This window comes from Scophthalmus maximus, chromosome 1 (assembly GCF_022379125.1).
Source record: "Scophthalmus maximus strain ysfricsl-2021 chromosome 1, ASM2237912v1, whole genome shotgun sequence".
Lineage (NCBI taxonomy): Eukaryota > Metazoa > Chordata > Actinopteri > Pleuronectiformes > Scophthalmidae > Scophthalmus > Scophthalmus maximus.
Window position 1 is genome coordinate 31,425,390 of NC_061515.1, and position 17,111 is coordinate 31,442,500.

Here is a 17,111-nt window from a genome sequence, read left to right on the forward strand (position 1 = left end):
CGCCGGAGGCCCGGGGCGAGGACGCCACCGCATCACCGTCACCGACGCTACATCGCCGGCACCAACAGGTAGACGCTGTGATGTCATGGAGTCGTTTCAATTTACGTGAATGTATAAATGAACTTCATCTCAAATGAATTTATCTTAATTGTTTCATCATTTCAAAATGTATCTTTTATTCAATTATGAAATTGTAATATATTCATTTAATCTGTGTATTTTTCTCATTATTTCAATCATTCATCCATCCATTCAAGAATGAACCTGATTTTAATCTGAAATGATTTTGCAGGTTGATTTAAAATTTGTACTAAATTAACTTTAAGGGATTATTTTTCGGATATTTGTAACTTTAAATGACAATTTGACATTTTTGGATTTTAATTCTCACTCTTCAGGTTCTTGTGATTTGTCAGGCGGTAAATTTCCCCCGCCCGTTGTCTCGCAGGCAGATCCGTAACAAGGCGCTCGTCGGCGACTCGTGTTCACCCGGCGACGCAAAGCAACGACTCGCTTAGCGACGCAGATTTCTTTGTGTCGCGGGGTCTGAGGGTGCGCGCACTGCAACACACGTTCAAGTAATAATAATAATAATAATAATAATAATAATAATAATAATTTATGGGCCCCTTTCTCAACACTCAAGGTCACCTTACAAAATCAACAATAAAAACCCTCAGTCCATCCAACAAGCAGTCATAAAAGCAGGCAATAAAACAACATGATAAAACTAATAATAATAAAAACAAGAGAAAGGGTGGGGTCATTCCAGTCAAAGCAAATGAAATGAAAACGAGTAGGCCTGTCTGAAAAGATGGGTTTTCAGGGGAGATTTGAAAGTGATAATGGAAGTGGAGTGTTGCATGTAGAGGCAGAGAGTTCCAGAGGTGGGGGGCTGAGCGATGGTAACCAGACGAGCAGGTGGGGGTACGGTAAACACACAAATATCTGATAAAGCTATCGGTTAGTATTTATTCATGTATTAAAGATTTTGTTTTTGCTTCAAAACAAGAATTTTAATCTCTAATAGTTTAAATTCTTTCAGAATTGAATCACACAATTACTTGTTACACATTTAGCACAAAGTTTATCATCGTTGCATTACATCATATACATATAATATCATATCTGTCTGTTTTCTTTAGTAGTAGTAGTAGTATTAGTACAGTCCACAGTACGTGACACTGTCTGTCCTCATGTCATCGGACCTGGAGCAAATGGACCAACAGTTTTCTTCGGGACGGAGACGAACGTCTCTGGTCGTCACCAACATGATTCGTCACAGTTACAGTAAACACATCAAGTCATTCTTCTTCATGACTGAACAGATGATAACGTCTCAGTTCAGTTCAACTCTCCTGAAGTGAGTTTGTCTCTACATGTTGAAACAGTTGTTGAATCTGCTGATTCAACGAAGCAGAAGAGGAAACTGCAACAAAAGAAAATCATCATTTTCGTCAGACTCGTGTTTATATACAGTCCATGGTTCAAACTGAGATTTTATTCCACAATTTCTTATTTCTTGTCCAAACCTGTTTTGGACAAGAATGTTCCCGTTCCACATGAGCACTAGAGACAAAGACGTGGCGTCGTCGTGGTGATGAGTCACATGACGATTGAAGATAACCTGCTCCTCAGTGTTGGAGACTTTGGAACAGAATTTATTCACTGTGTCATAATGTTTCCATGTTTTACTGTCACAGTTATCTGTTGATCATGGTTTGATACAAAGATATTTTATTGTCTCACAGTTTGTTTGATGCTGTTTTTATTACATCTCATGATCTTTTCCTCATTAAAATGTTGTTATTGTTTTATTTCAGAATGAATAGGCTTAATTGCCTAATTTATCTCATTAATGTTCTTCGTTAATTACATTTTTTTTATTGTTATCCAAACATATTCCATCTTTTATTTACCAGTGTTGGGTCAGTAATTTATTTATTTATTTTTTTTTTTTATTGCCCTTTAGACTTTCTATCATTATTTTGATCTAATCCATATTTATTTATGTTGGTTTATTTCTTATCATTTATATTGAATCAGTTTTTGTTTAGTAATTATTCAACCTCATTAAACAGTGTCACATCACATATTGATGATTCATTACAGTTTATTTCTAGTGACTGTTCTTATTCAATAACTGATTTTGTTGCATTATTGCATAGAAATGTTTGAAGTATTTTTTTTACAGTGGCTAAAAAGTATTCTGATCCTCAAAGTATTTGAACACTTGTTTTATTTACATTTGATTGGATCAGCTGACTGCCCTGGGTGGCCTTTGACCTCCAGGCACAAGGCCCACTGTAGATCATTAGCCTGAAATGGTCTTTATCTGGGGTCAGAGGTCAGTCCCCACATGGGCACAGTCAAATCATCTCGTTCCACTCGTCACTGTGGAACAGAGCTTTCAGTCGCTCAGCCCCCCACCTCTGGAACTCTCTGCCTCTACATGCAACACTCCACTTCCATTATCACTTTCAAATCTCCCCTGAAAACCCATCTTTTCAGACAGGCCTACTCGTTTTCATTTCATTTGCTTTGACTGGAATGACCCCACCCTTTCTCTTGTTTTTATTATTATTAGTATTATCATGTTGTTTTATTGCCTGCTTTTATGACTGCTTGTTGGATGGATTGAGGGTTTTTATTGTTGATTTTGTAAGGTGACCTTGAGTGTTGAGAAAGGGGCCCATAAATAAAATGAATTATTATTATTATTATTATTACTGTCTCCACCCTGGACTCACCATGACCAGGACCAGGACCACGACCACAACCACGACCAGGACCAGGACCAGGACCAGGACCACGACCACGACCACGACCAGGACCACGACCAGGACCAGGACCACGACCAGGACCAGGACCACGACCAGGACCACGACCACGACCACGACCAGGACCAGGACCAGGACCACGACCAGGACCAGGACCAGGACCAAGACCACGACCAGGACTACGACCAGGACCAGGACCAGGACCACGAGGTGCCTGCGGAGGGACTTCTGGTCCCCTCGGTCCTTCGCTCGGGTTCGGCTCCAGTGACGTGGTCCGCTCGTGTTGTCCCGGTGGAGGAGGAGGGGCCGGTCCCGGTGCCAAGTCCCTGACGGAAACTCCTCCCCCCGAGTGTGTGGGTGTGTGTGTGTGTGTGTGTGTGTGTGTGTGTGTGTGTGTGTGAGAGAGAGTGTGACAGACGGACTGTGGAGAGGACGCAGCACAGGCGACATGACGGAGGAGAACAGGAATGTGTCCGACACCGAGCCGCGCTCCGGGTCCGGGTCCGGGTCGTGGTCTGGGTCCGGGTCGTGGTCCGGGTCCGGGTCCGGGTCCGACCAACTCGTCTTCTTCGTCAACGGCAAGAAGGTAAAAATAACTCTGTTCTGACCCGTATTCCTTCAGTCCAATACAAACTAATGATAATAGAGTTATTCACTGCAGTGTTTTTACTAATATTAATAATAATCCTAGAACACTGACGTCACACTGAAGGTGAGAACATGTGAACAGAAGAAATAACCCGAAGTGGAACCACATGTTAAAATAAGTGTTTGTCCGCAGGACAGTTGAATATGTGATGAGAGATGAAGTTTGATCTGATCAGAAGTTTTCCTCTTCGCCATAAAGACGCACGACACTGTCGTTCCTCCTGCCACCTGTAGGGGCGCTGCTCGCCCAACGAACTTTTATGATTTTGTTTTTCTGATTTGATCTGTAAATGTCACTGAATAAATCAACGATCAGTCGATGATGTAGTAAAATCTTGTGAGTGAAACAAGTTGTCTGTGCAAAGCAGGTTCATTCCTTCACCTTTATGTTTCTTATCATATATAATGAGATATATAGATATATATATATATATCTATATATCTATATATATTTGTTTGTCCTGCAGATTATTGAGAAGAACGCAGATCCTGAGACAACCCTGCTGACCTATCTGAGGAGGACACGTAGGATCTCTCTCACACACACACACACACTCACACAATCACACACACAATCACACACACACACACACACACACACACAATCACACACACTCACACAATCACACACACTCACACACAGACACACCCCTCAGGCAGTAGAGTACATTGTGTACTCAGTTAAATCTTCAAAATGACTTTGTTTGCCATGGTCATCATCTTCCTCAGTTTCCTGTTACACAACTTCATATCTATGACAACACTTTCACTTCCTATTTTTTTGGTTATTTCCTCCGATCGTGAGTCAATTTCCCCTTAGTTTCAAATGAGAGAAGAAAAAATCCTCTTAAAGACAAAAGCAACTTGTGTTTCAGCGACTCAGATGAGTGAATTATATCACTTTGGTTTATTTGTGTTGAATATACGAGGTCATCGACCGCCTGTCTGTCAAAGTCGAAATACACTTCACCTCAGGTGGAACCTCATGCGGTACCTCATTCGGTACCTCATGCGGTACATCAGGTGGAACCTCATGCGGTACCTCATGCGGTACCTCATGCGGTACATCAGGTGGAACCTCATGCGGTACCTCATGCGGTACATCAGGTGGAACCTCATGCGGTACCTCATGCGGTACCTCAGGCGGTACCTCAGGCGGTACCTCAGGCGGTAACTCATGCGGTACCTCATGCGGTACCTCAGGCGGTACCTCATGCAGTACCTCAGGCAGTACCTCAGGTGGAACCTCAGGCGGTACCTCATGCAGTAACTCAGGCGGTACTTCATGCGGTACCTCAGGCGGTAACTCATGCAGTACCTCAGGCGGTACCTCAGGCGGTACCTCATGCGGTACCTCAGGTTGAACCTCATGCAGTACCTCAGGCGGTCCATCAGGTGGAACCTCAGGCGGTACCTCATGCAGTAACTCAGGCGGTACTTCATGCGGTACCTCAGGCGGTAACTCATGCGGTACCTCAGGCGGTACCTCATGCGGTACCTCAGGCGGAACCTCAGGTGGAACCTCATGCGGTACCTCAGGCGGTACTTCAGGTGGAACCTCAGGCGGTACCTCATTCGGTACATCAGGTGGAACCTCAGGCGGTACCTCATGCGGTACCTCAGGTCAAAATGACTTTGTTTGCCATGGTCATCATCTTCCTCAGTTTCCTGTTACACAACTTCATATCTATGACAACGCTTTCACTTCCTATTTTTTTGGTTATATTTTTATATTTTTGGGGTATTTCCTCCGATCATGAAGCAATTTCCCCTTATTTTCAAATGAGAGAAGAAAAAATCCTCTTAAAGACAAAAGCAACTTGTGTTTCAGCGACTCAGATGAGTGAATTATATCACTTTGGTTTATTTGTGTTGAATATACGAGGTCATCGACCGCCTGTCTGTCAAAGTCGAAATACACTTCACCTCAGGTGGAACCTCATGCGGTACCTCATTCGGTACCTCATGCGGTACATCAGGTGGAACCTCATGCGGTACCTCATGTGGTACCTCATGCGGTACATCAGGTGGAACCTCATGCGGTACCTCATGCGGTACATCAGGTGGAACCTCATGCGGTACTTCATGTGGTACCTCAGGTGGAACCTCATGCAGTACCTCAGGCGGTACCTCATGCGGTACCTCAGGCGGTACCTTGTGCAGTACATCAGGCCGTACCTCAGGTGGAACCTCCTGCGGTACCTCAGGTGGTACCTCAGGTGGAACCTCATGATGTACCTCAGGCGGTACTTCAGGTGGAACCTCATCCGGTACCTCAGGCGTTACCTCAGGCGGTACCTCGTGCAGTACCTCAGGTGGTACCACCCACCTTCCCTGAGAAGGCACCAGATCTCCCTTGACTCCCACCTCTACGTACATCCTCACAGAGACAGGGACAGTGGTTTAGTCGTTAACCGACTGGAGGTCAAAGTGCGTCTCTGGAGATGATCATATGTTCTTGTCAATAATTCCCTGACTTCCGTGTAAACTCTGTGTCTTCAGTGGGTCTCACAGGAACTAAGCTGGGCTGTGCTGAGGGGGGCTGCGGCGCCTGTACCGTCATGCTGTCCAGATACCAAACACACAGTCAACAGCTGCTGTATCCTTGACTGGCGTGTGTGTGATGTGTGTGTTAACGAACCGTCCCGTCAGCTGCAGTCATGTGCTCCCGTCACAACAGACTAATTTTTTACGGTTTGATGTAGAAACTCAGTGTGAGCAGACAAACAGTCCTTCACTCCGTCCAGTCATTACGCCGCCAACGCCTGTCTCGCCCCCCTGTGCTCCCTACACCTGGTCGCCGTGACGACCGTGGAGGGCATCGGCAGCGTGGCCCGAAAATTACATCCTGTACAGGTACGACGCAACTTCACACAAACGCAACTCTGAGCACTTTGCTCATCTCCTCTGACGTGTGTTAAAGTGGCCACTAGAGGGCAGCACTGCTCATGAAATCAGACTTGTTCAAATGAACTTTGTTGAATTTCTTGGGGTTCCTCAAGGTTCTATTCTTGGTCCTCTCTTGTTCCAATGATCTTATTAGTTACAGAGTTATGTTTTCAAACAGTCCCCTTCTTGCATCGTTCAGCAAACACGGAGCAACACGACGGACGTTCTCTTTGTTCACCAGCTTGTCTCAACCTGCTTCTGTCATCGACACCTTTTGTAAAACATTTAATATTCATTCCTGCACCTTCCAGGCTCTTAGTTCTCTGTGTGTTTCAAACTAGTGAACAGGTTTATACATAGTTTATGATGAACAATAACTATTGTTTGCGTTCAGGAGCGAATAGCGAAGGCTCACGGTTCTCAGTGTGGCTTCTGTACTCCGGGGATCGTCATGTCCATGTACGCTCTGCTGAGAAACAACCGCACACCCAAAATGGCCGACGTGGAGGAGGCCTTCCAAGGTAGGGACTGTTGTGAGGATGTAAGCGTGTGATTCATCTTGGAAAGAGTTTATTAACGTGGACGGTGTTGGGTTCAGGGAATCTGTGCCGCTGCACCGGATACAGAGCGATCCTGGAGGGATACAAGAGCTTCACTGTGGTGAGACAGAAGAACTCACTTACTGTAACTGTACAGCATATACATATATATGTGTATATATATACGTATACGTATATAAATATTCTGTAAGTGAACACAGTGCTCCTGCAGGAGGGGGGGTGCTGTGGTGGCAGAGGGCGGGGAAAGGGCTGCTGTATGACCAATGACAACGGAGCTGTGAGAACCTCAGAGGAAAACCAGGAAGTGAGTCACTTTGTGTAAATGTACTTTTTAAAACTGCGTTGAATGTTTCTGACTGTGAAGCGTGTGTTTTCTTCAGGAGGTCACGTCTCTGTTCGATGCTGCAGACTTTGCACCTTTGGACCCGACACAGGAAGTGATTTTCCCTCCTGAACTCATGGTGAATAACTCACAGCAGTTGGTGACAACGTTAAACTCACCGCTCCCACACAAAGGCAGACACATTATCCGCTTACAGGAGAAAACAGAAGTCAAGTCTGAACATACACACATGAATCTGCATTTTTAGATTCTATTGGTTTGTCCTTCCCATCTAGTCTCTCACTAAAGGTCAGAGGTCACCTTCACTGTGTTTCCGTGGCAACCGGACAGTGTGGCTGCAGCCCAACAGTCTGGAAGAGTTTCTGCATCTGAAATGGAAACATCCCGACGCCCGAGTGGTCGTGGGAAACACTGAAGTGGGTCAGTCTGCGTCTCAAACTTATCTAGTAATTCATCCATTCATCCAGTCATCCATTCATCCAGTCATCCAGTCATTCATTCATCCAGTCATCCAGTCATCCATTCATGACACTCTGTTTGTAGGTATCGAGGTGAAGTTTAAGAACATGTTGTACGCGGTGGTCTTGGCTCCGGTCTTCGTCCCTGAGCTGAACGCTGTGACTCACACTGAGGACGGTGAGTTGTCACCAAACACGCCAACACACATTAAATATGACTGAACTTTTGTCGCCACACTGGAACCGACTGAAGTTACATTTGTCCGATACTTTGTCCATCAGCGACTGATCAGCTGATGGACAGGTCGACCATGAGCATTAGCATTAGGAGCAATAATGAAATAGTAACGGTTGTATTTGTTGACATGGAAATAGTTTTCATGCTGTTGAGAAATTGAAAAATAAAAGTCTCAAATGTACAGGTATTGTGTTTGGAGCATCATGTACTCTCAGCCACATGGGGGCGGTACTGAGGCAGGCGGTGGAGACTCTTCCTCCTCATCAGACCCAAGTCTTCCTCGCCGTCCTGGAGCAGCTGCGCTGGTTCGCTGGACAACAAATACGCAACGTAGCTGTGAGTCATCGTCCGTCGAGCAAGGCACCGACACTGGTTTGAATCCCTGACTCGTGCTGGTTTCAAGGGTCCTGGATATTCCTGGAATCCTTGGAATGTTTTAAAACAGATGTAAATGGAAGGAGTCACGAGTCGCTTGTGTTTGTGTTGTCGTGTTTTCAGGCTGTCGGTGGAAACATCATGACGGCGAGCCCCATCTCTGACCTCAACCCTGTCTTCATGGCAGTGGGCTGCAAACTCACTGTGATGGACAAAGGTACCACACACGCATGCACGCACACACGCATGCACACACACACACACACACGCACACATGCACACACATACACACGCACGCACAAACGCACACACACACGCACGCACGCACACATGCACGCACACACACACGAGTCAATGACTCTGCCAGTAAAAACTGTGTTAAAGAAAAACATGTTTGCATTAATGATGTGTTCAATGACCCCCCCATACCTTCAGTATGACATGTGACCCCTGGTCCTGACCTTTAACCTCTGTGTGTCAGTCGGAAGTCGCGTGGTTCAGATGGACGACGGGTTCTTCACAGGTTACAGGAGGACGGTTCTGCGACCGCAGGAGATCCTGGTCTCCATAGAGATCCCGTACAGTCAGAAGGTAGCTACAGCAACTCTACGACTGATGGTTACCTAGCAACTCCATAATTCACCTAGCAACTACATTCATTCATCGAGTAACCACTTCCAGTACCTAGCAACCATTGTCAGTCACCTGTTAAACACCAGAAACAACTGGCTCAGTTACCTAGCAACTGTTTTTAGTCACCTAGCAACCACGGTGACAGAACTGCATCCATCCCCCTTCACACTCTGACTCGTGTTTGTTTTTCCGCCTCAGACTCAGTTCGTCTCCGCATTCAAACAGTCACCTCGGCGTGAGGATGACATCAGCATCGTCACCGCGGCGATGAGTGTCACCTTCACTCCCGGGACTAACGTAATCCAGGACCTGAGGCTGAGCTTTGGCGGCATGGCGGCGACCACGGTGCTCGCAAAGCAGACGGCGAACAGGCTGCTGGGAAGGTAATGAGAGAGAGGGAGGGAAGGAGGATTGAAGGAACCGGGGGAAGGAGTGAGGGTGTGACTCTCTGATGATGTCATCCAGGTGTTGGGAGGAGGAGCTTCTGCATGAGGCCTGCTCCTCACTGGCTGAAGAGATGACCCTCGACCTCTCTGTCCCGGGCGGCATGGTGACGTACCGGCGAACTCTGACCCTCAGCCTCTTCTACAAGTTCTACCTGACGACGCTGCAGAAGCTGCGGCAGCAGGTGACAGATGATATATTCATGTTCATAATGGCATGAGTCTGACTCGTGTGGTTGGTGTGGTTCCAGCTGTGACCTGAGGAATAACTGCTGTTTACTGAAAAGATTATTAACATGAACATCAGTAGATGAATATTTGCTTATATAATATAACAAGTGTGATGATGTTCTGTGTTTCATCCGTCAGGGGGTGGATGTGGACCAGGTTCCTTCAGACTGTCGCAGCGCCACAGACGTTTACCTTCCTCCGACGCCGTCCAGCGCTCAGATCTACCAGGTTCAATAAAGTTCACTCTCACCAGCTCAGATGTATTTTCACACACAGACACATTCAGGTGTGTCCTTCCACCTTGTTCCTCCAGTCGGTGCCAGAGGGGCAGAGCCTGGACGACGTGGTCGGTCGTCCCATGATGCACCTGTCGGCCATGAAGCAGGCGACGGGGGAGGCGGTTTACTGCGACGACGTGCCGCTGTTTGAGAACGAGCTCTACCTGTCGCTGGTCACCAGCAGCAAAGCTCACGCTCGCATCATGTGAGTGTAAAACCCTGAACACACACCTGAGAGACACACACACACACCTGTCCTGTCTGACCCAGGTGTGTGTGTGTGTCGTAGCTCTATAGATACCTCAGCAGCGGAGCGTTCTCCTGGTGTCGTCTGCTTCCTGTTTGCTGATGACATTCCCGGCTCCAACGCCACCGGAGTCATCCAGTACGACGAGACCGTCCTCGCTGACCGTCAGGTATGTTGCTATTGTTTTAGTAGACCGATCAGGAGACTCCATCAGGTTCAGATGATAACCACGCCCCCTGCAGGTCACATGTGTGGGTCACATCATCGGAGCCGTGGTGGCCGACACGCAGATCCACGCTCAACGAGCCGCCAAGGTCGTCAAGGTCGAGTACGAGGAGCTGCAGCCGCTCGTCACCATCCAGGTGAGAGCGCCTGCTGACGATGTCTCTCATCATATTACATATAATATATGATATATCATATATCATATATTATGTAGTGTATATAATATATGATATAGTGTATATGATATATTATATAGTGTATATTATATATGATATATGATATATTATATAGTGTATATTATATATTATATAGTGTATATAATATATGATATATAATATATAATATACATTATATAATATATATTGTGACGTGACCATTGTTGGTTTGACTGACAGGAGGCCATCGCCGCCCAGTCCTTCTATCAGCCAATCAGAACCCTCCAGAAGGGAGACCTGGAGGCAGGGTTCAAACATGCCGACCACATCCTGGAGGGTATGACTGTCTGACCTCCTGGATTGATTGATTGATTGATTGATTGATCGATCGATTGATCGATTGATTATCTGACAGGTGAGATCCACATCGGAGGTCAGGAACATTTCTACCTGGAGACAAACGTCACTCTGGCTGTTCCACGAGGAGAAGACGGAGAAATGGAACTCTTCGTCTCCACTCAGTCTGCCACAAAAACACAGGTAACACACAGGTCACACACACAGGTAACACACATGTAACACACAGGTAACACACAGGTCAGACACGCAGGTAACACACAGGTCACACACAGGTAACACGCAGGTAACACACACAGGTAACACACATGTAACACACAGGTCACACACATGTAACACACAGGTCAGACACGCAGGTAACACACAGGTAACACACAGGTAACACGCAGGTAACACACACAGGTAACACACATGTAACACACAGGTCACACACAGGTAACACACAGGTCAGACACACAGGTAACACACATGTAACACACAGGTAACACACAGGTCAGACACGCAGGTAACACACAGGTCACACACAGGTAACACGCAGGTAACACACACAGGTAACACACATGTAACACACAGGTCACACACAGGTAACACACAGGTCAGACACGCAGGTAACACACAGGTAACACACAGGTAACACACAGGTCACACACAGGTAACACGCAGGTAACACACACAGGTAACACACATGTAACACACAGGTCACACACACAGGTCACACACACACAGGTAACACACAGGTAACACACAGGTAACACACAGGTAACACACAGGTCACACACAGGTAACACACAGGTCACACACAGGTCACACACAGGTCACACACACAGGTCACACACAGGTCACACACAGGTAACACACAGGTAACACACAGGTCACACACAGGTAACACACACAGGTCACACACAGGTAACACACAGGTCACACACACAGGTAACACACAGGTAACACACAGGTCACACACAGGTCACACACACAGGTCACACACAGGTAACACATAGGTCACACACAGGTCACACACAGGTAACACACAGGAAACACACAGGTCACACACAGGTAACACACAGGAAACACACACAGGTCACACACATGTAACACACAGGTAACACACAGGAAACACACAGGTCACACACACAGGTCACACACAGGTAACACACAGGTAACACACAGGTCACACACAGGTAACACACACAGGTCACACACAGGTAACACACAGGTAACACACAGGAAACACACAGGTCACACACACAGGTCACACACAGGTAACACACAGGTAACACACAGGTCACACACAGGTAACACACACAGGTCACACACAGGTCACACACACAGGTCACACACAGGTAACACACACAGGTCACACACAGGTCACACACACAGGTCACACACAGGTAACACACACAGGTCACACACAGGTCACACACAGAGGTCACACACAGGTCACACACAGGTAACACACAGGTCACACACAGGTCACACACAGGTAACACACACAGGTCACACACAGGTAACACACAGGTAACACACAGGTCACACACAGGTAACACACACAGGTCACACACAGGTCACACACACAGGTCACACACAGGTAACACACACAGGTCACACACAGGTCACACACAGGTAACACACAGGTCACACACAGGTAACACACACAGGTCACACACACAGGTCACACACACAGGTCACACACAGGTAACACACACAGGTCACACACAGGTAACACACAGGTCACACACACAGGTCACACACACAGGTCACACACAGGTCACACACACAGGTAACACCCAGTGTGTGTGTGTGTGTGTGTGTGTGTGTGTGTGTGTGTGTGTGTGTGTGTGTGTGTGTGTGTGTGTGTGTGTGTGTGTGTGTGTGTGTGTGTGTGTGTGTGTGTCTCAGTCCCTGGTGGCGAAGGCGCTGGGCGTCCCTGCCAACCGGGTGGTTGTGCGGGTGAAGAGGATGGGCGGGGGCTTCGGGGGGAAGGAGAGCAGGAGCACAGTGTTGTCCACTGTCGTCGCCGTGGCAGCAAACAAGTAAGTGTCAGGTCCTCGTCTTTTCTTTTTGATCAAATCTTCCTCTTCAACAATGTGGAACCATGTTTCGTGTCTCAGGCTGAAGAGGCCGGTGAGGTGCATGTTGGACAGAGACGAGGACATGTTGGTCACCGGAGGGAGACACCCCTTCTATGGCAAATACAAGGTAGGAGGACGCCCCCTGCTGGTGAGGACGCTCTCAACTGCAGCATCAGAGCTAGCAGTGGTGTCAGTAGAAGGAGTGAGGTGATGTGATGGTTCTGCTCCTCCTCCTCAGGTGGGTTTCCTGACCAGCGGTCGGGTTGTGGCTCTGGACGTGTCGTACTTCTCCAACTGTGGGCACTCCCAGGACCTCTCTCTGTCGGTGAGCGCCGTCACCAACCTCTCAATGTCTTATAGACGATGACCATATGCTGATGTCACCTGCGTGTTGGCCCAGGTGTTGGAGCGCGCTCTGTTCCACATGGAGAACTCGTACAGCGTGGAGAACATCCGCGGCCGAGGCTTCTGCTGCCGCACCAACCTGCCGTCCAACACAGCGTTCAGGGGCTTCGGAGGGCCGCAGGGCATGATGGTTGCTGAGAGCTGGATGACGGACGTGGCTCAGAGTCTAGGGAGGCCGGCGGAGGAGGTGGGTGGATGAGGAACGTCACAAGTGACGAACCAGCTGAGTTCTGGACGAAAGACGGCGTCCAATCGGTGTCTCCGTTTCCCTGCAGGTGCGTCGGTTGAACCTGTACATGGAAGGCGACGTGACGCCGTACAACCAGGTCCTGGATCAGGTGACTCTGCAGCGCTGCTGGGACGAGTGTCTGTCACGCTCCAACTACCAGCACCGCCGAGCCGCCATCGACGTCTTCAACAGGTAAAACTCACTGGACTGGGTTAGTATCAATAGGTTCTCCTGGTTGTGACGGTCCAGATGAAGCTGCAGTTTCACAGTGTCTGAGACCTGGTGAAAGTTCATGATAAGTACAATGGTCCAACCCATCTGCAACATTCTGAGCTGCACAGTAGGTACAGTAGCTCTGACAGACGTGTCGTCACTCCTCTGTCGTCCCGTCAGTCAGAACCGTTGGACCAAACGAGGCCTGGCCATCATCCCCACCAAGTTCGGTATCAGCTTCACTGCCCTCTTCCTCAACCAGGTCTGATCCTATGACACACTGTTCACGGTCACATGGGTTCTAGAGAAGTTCTGGGAACATTCTGGATTCACTGTTGTGGTTCGTCTGCAGGCCGGAGCTCTGGTTCACATCTACACCGACGGTTCTGTGTTGTTGACCCATGGTGGGACGGAGATGGGTCAGGGTCTCCACACCAAGATGATCCAGGTACGGGTCTCCGCCCGTCCCTCCACCCTGTAGGAGGGAGTTCTCCTCGTTCATGTCATTGTAAATGGCCACGAACATAAACCATCAACCTGCGTCTGCGTTGCCAGGTTGCCAGCAGGGTTCTGTGTATCCCCTGTTCCAAGATCCACATCTCAGAGACCAGCACCAACACCGTCCCCAACACCAGCCCCACCGCCGCCTCCGCCTCCTCCGACCTCAATGGAGCCGCCGTGCAGAACGCCTGCGAGCTCCTGGTGAGGCGCCTGCAGCCGTACAAGACCAAGAACCCTGAAGGATCATGGGAGGACTGGGTGAGTGTGAAGAATAGTGACGGTGATGATGTGACCTTTAAGTTCACTGCCTCAACTCTTTAGTTCTGAACTTTGACCTCTTTACAGCCGTGAAGTAAATGGACTGGCAATAACTTTGACATACTTTGTTCTCATCGATACATTTTCATGTGTCCGTTGGTTGAACACTTTCTTGCTGCCGTCTCGTCTCAGGTGAAAGCTGCGTACTTCGACCGGGTCAACCTCAGCGCCAACGGGTTTTACAAGTGAGTTCAGTCCACGAGACGCTGGTTCAGTCAGTCTGAAGTGGAGTGACACTGTTTCCTCTCTGCCCTCAGGACTCCCGACATCGGTTACGACTTTGACACGAACTCCGGTCGAGCGTTCTGTTACTTCTCTTACGGAGTGGCCTGCTCGGAGGTGGAGGTCGACTGTCTCACTGGAGTTCACAAGGTGAGAGAACAAACCCTCAGGCTCAGAGTCGTGAACTTTCCTCCTTCCTCCAGAGTCTTGTCCACACGGAGAAGACACAAAGACACTTGTTGACACGTTTCATGTCGTGGAATAAAAGTGACTCTGATTTCAGAATCTGAGCTCGACCGTCGTGATGGACGTTGGTCACAGCCTCAACCCAGCCATCGACATCGGACAGGTGAGTGGCCCCCAGGGCAACAGGTCAGGTGGTTAATGGATCCAGGTGATTGAGTCGTTCTGACCCGTGTGCAGGTGGAGGGGGGGTTCGTTCAGGGTCTGGGTCTCTTCACCCTGGAGCAGCTCCACTACTCCCCCCGGGGCGTCCTCCTCACTCGGGGTCCCGGCTCCTACAAGATTCCGGCCTTCGGCGACATTCCCACCGACTTCACCGTCTCTCTGCTGCGGGACGCCCCCAACGAAAAGGCCATCTTCGCCTCCAAGGTAACGCCTCCGATGACATCACCGCGCAGATTTACACAGGAAGAAGATAATTCAGTTGATGGGATGTTTTCTCTCCAGGCCGTGGGCGAACCGCCGCTTTTCTTGGCAGCATCGGTTTTCTACGCCATCAAAGACGCCGTCACTGCTGCCCGGGCGGAGTCGGACATCAGAGGACCGTTCAGACTGGACAGCCCCGCCTCCGCCGAGAGGATCCGCAACGCCTGCAGCGACCACTTCAACCAGCTGGTACGAAAAGACCATCAACGACTGTTTATATATAATAAATATGACAGGCCTTATGACCTGTAATATTGATTATATGACGCTAACGTGTGAACTCTCTCTTCAGTTCAACAAAATGATGTTTGTCTTTCAGTGTCGTTCTGCTGAACCAGGAAGTTTCACTCCCTGGTCTGTGCAGGTGTAACAGTCTCATCCTGATGATGTCATCCTGATGACAGAACAAACACAACTAATATGAATATTAATCAGTTCAGATGAAATACGATGAAATGTTAAAAATGTTTCACAGAAATAAATCTAAGTTTGCTTCACAGTTTGAACTGGTCTCCATGACGTCGTCTGTGTGTCGACTCCTTGTTATCGATTTATATTAATATCACACTTGTTGTGGATCAATAAACATAATAAATATGATATCATGTATTAACTGAACAGTCAGCGAGTGCAGAAGAAGAATCTCTCAAATTCTTCACACCGACCTGAGATCCTCCAACATGGCCGCCGCTCGTTGGTCATCGCTTCACAGCTGCGTGTCGGAGGAGGTCCGTCTCCATGACGACCACCTGGTGTTAACTGTGAGCTGCGTGTGAACGAGTCTCACTGAGCGTCTCGCACCGGACCTGCAGGGTCAGGATCCCTTGGCTCTGGTGGACCTGGTTCTGGTGGACCTGGTGAGTCAGGATCTGGTTCTGGTTCTGGCGGAACTGGTGAGTCAGGATCTGGTTCTGGTTCTGGCGGAACTGGTGAGTCAGGATCTGGTTCTGGTTCTGGTGGACCCGGTGAGTCAGGATCTGGTGGATCTGGTTCTGGTGGACCTGGTGGACTATGGCTCGCAGGAGGATGGAGACCCAGCCAGTGATCTTGTGTGTGAAGACGCTGCTGCTGCTCTACTCCTTCATCTTCTGGGTGAGAATCTTCTGTGGATTATTAATAATCTGATCATATTTATGATCTTCAGTCTGTTTAAACCATCTATAGTTCTGAAATGATACAAGGTCACGTTGTGTTTTTATTGTTCACTGTCTGTTCTGAATCAGAGTCTCAGATGGTTTAATTTTTAGATTTTCAGTTTTCTGTCAGAGGGAAGTTTTACATGTGGGACATCAGGTGATAAGGTCAGAGGTCACCTGGAGGTCAGAGGTCATCTGGAGACTCAGTAATTATCTGGACTCTGAGGAATGAGGACGAGGAGGAAGCGCTGTGACACCAGGATGATAATGAAAACTGAGCATGAGACAGAGAGTGACTGAGTCCTGAGACATGAGACCTGAGTCCAGAGACCAGAGTCCTGGCTCACACGACTCAAACAGTGTGTGTGTGTGTCAGGAGGACGTTGATCTGACCTCTGACCTCCTTCTTCTTCTCCTTCTTCTCGTCTGTCTGTCACTTTGTCGTCGGAGCTTATTACAGAGTCATGTGATGCTGAGTCACACGCACAC

At 48.2% G+C, this 17,111-nt stretch overlaps 3 protein-coding genes across 4 annotated transcripts in view; all 3 read left to right on the top strand.

Annotated features, from left to right (window-relative positions):
* The first annotated feature begins 2,981 nt into the window (after positions 1–2,981).
* On the top strand, positions 2,982–15,992 carry xdh (xanthine dehydrogenase). Its single transcript, XM_035636898.2, has 35 exons — positions 2,982–3,366; positions 3,896–3,953; positions 5,931–6,027; positions 6,176–6,284; positions 6,712–6,838; positions 6,916–6,977; positions 7,089–7,181; positions 7,258–7,338; positions 7,496–7,640; positions 7,764–7,856; positions 8,101–8,252; positions 8,415–8,508; positions 8,773–8,882; positions 9,123–9,307; positions 9,390–9,552; positions 9,737–9,826; positions 9,912–10,081; positions 10,166–10,292; positions 10,366–10,485; positions 10,744–10,840; positions 10,919–11,043; positions 12,757–12,890; positions 12,969–13,056; positions 13,168–13,254; positions 13,330–13,521; positions 13,610–13,755; positions 13,957–14,038; positions 14,129–14,224; positions 14,332–14,535; positions 14,728–14,780; positions 14,853–14,967; positions 15,101–15,166; positions 15,241–15,429; positions 15,508–15,675; positions 15,806–15,992. Exons 1-35 carry the CDS (start codon positions 3,229–3,231, stop codon positions 15,854–15,856), a joined length of 4,107 nt encoding a protein of 1,368 aa, XP_035492791.2. The 5' UTR covers positions 2,982–3,228; the 3' UTR covers positions 15,857–15,992.
* Positions 3,960–5,924, top strand: LOC118312411. Its single transcript, XM_035636983.2, has 2 exons — positions 3,960–4,140; positions 5,076–5,924. The coding sequence occupies exons 1-2, from the start codon at positions 4,123–4,125 to the stop codon at positions 5,874–5,876; spliced, it is 819 nt and encodes a 272-aa protein (XP_035492876.1). The 5' UTR covers positions 3,960–4,122; the 3' UTR covers positions 5,877–5,924.
* Positions 15,993–16,106: 114 nt separating the features above from the next.
* Positions 16,107–17,111, top strand: part of LOC118312417 (tetraspanin-7-like) — a 2,744-nt gene continuing 1,739 nt past the window's right edge. For both annotated transcript variants that reach the window (XM_035637001.1, XM_035636996.1), the window contains exon 1: positions 16,107–16,578. In XM_035637001.1, coding sequence (XP_035492894.1) covers positions 16,498–16,578 — 81 coding nt within the window. In that variant the 5' untranslated portion in view covers positions 16,107–16,497. The remainder of the gene's footprint in view (positions 16,579–17,111) is intronic.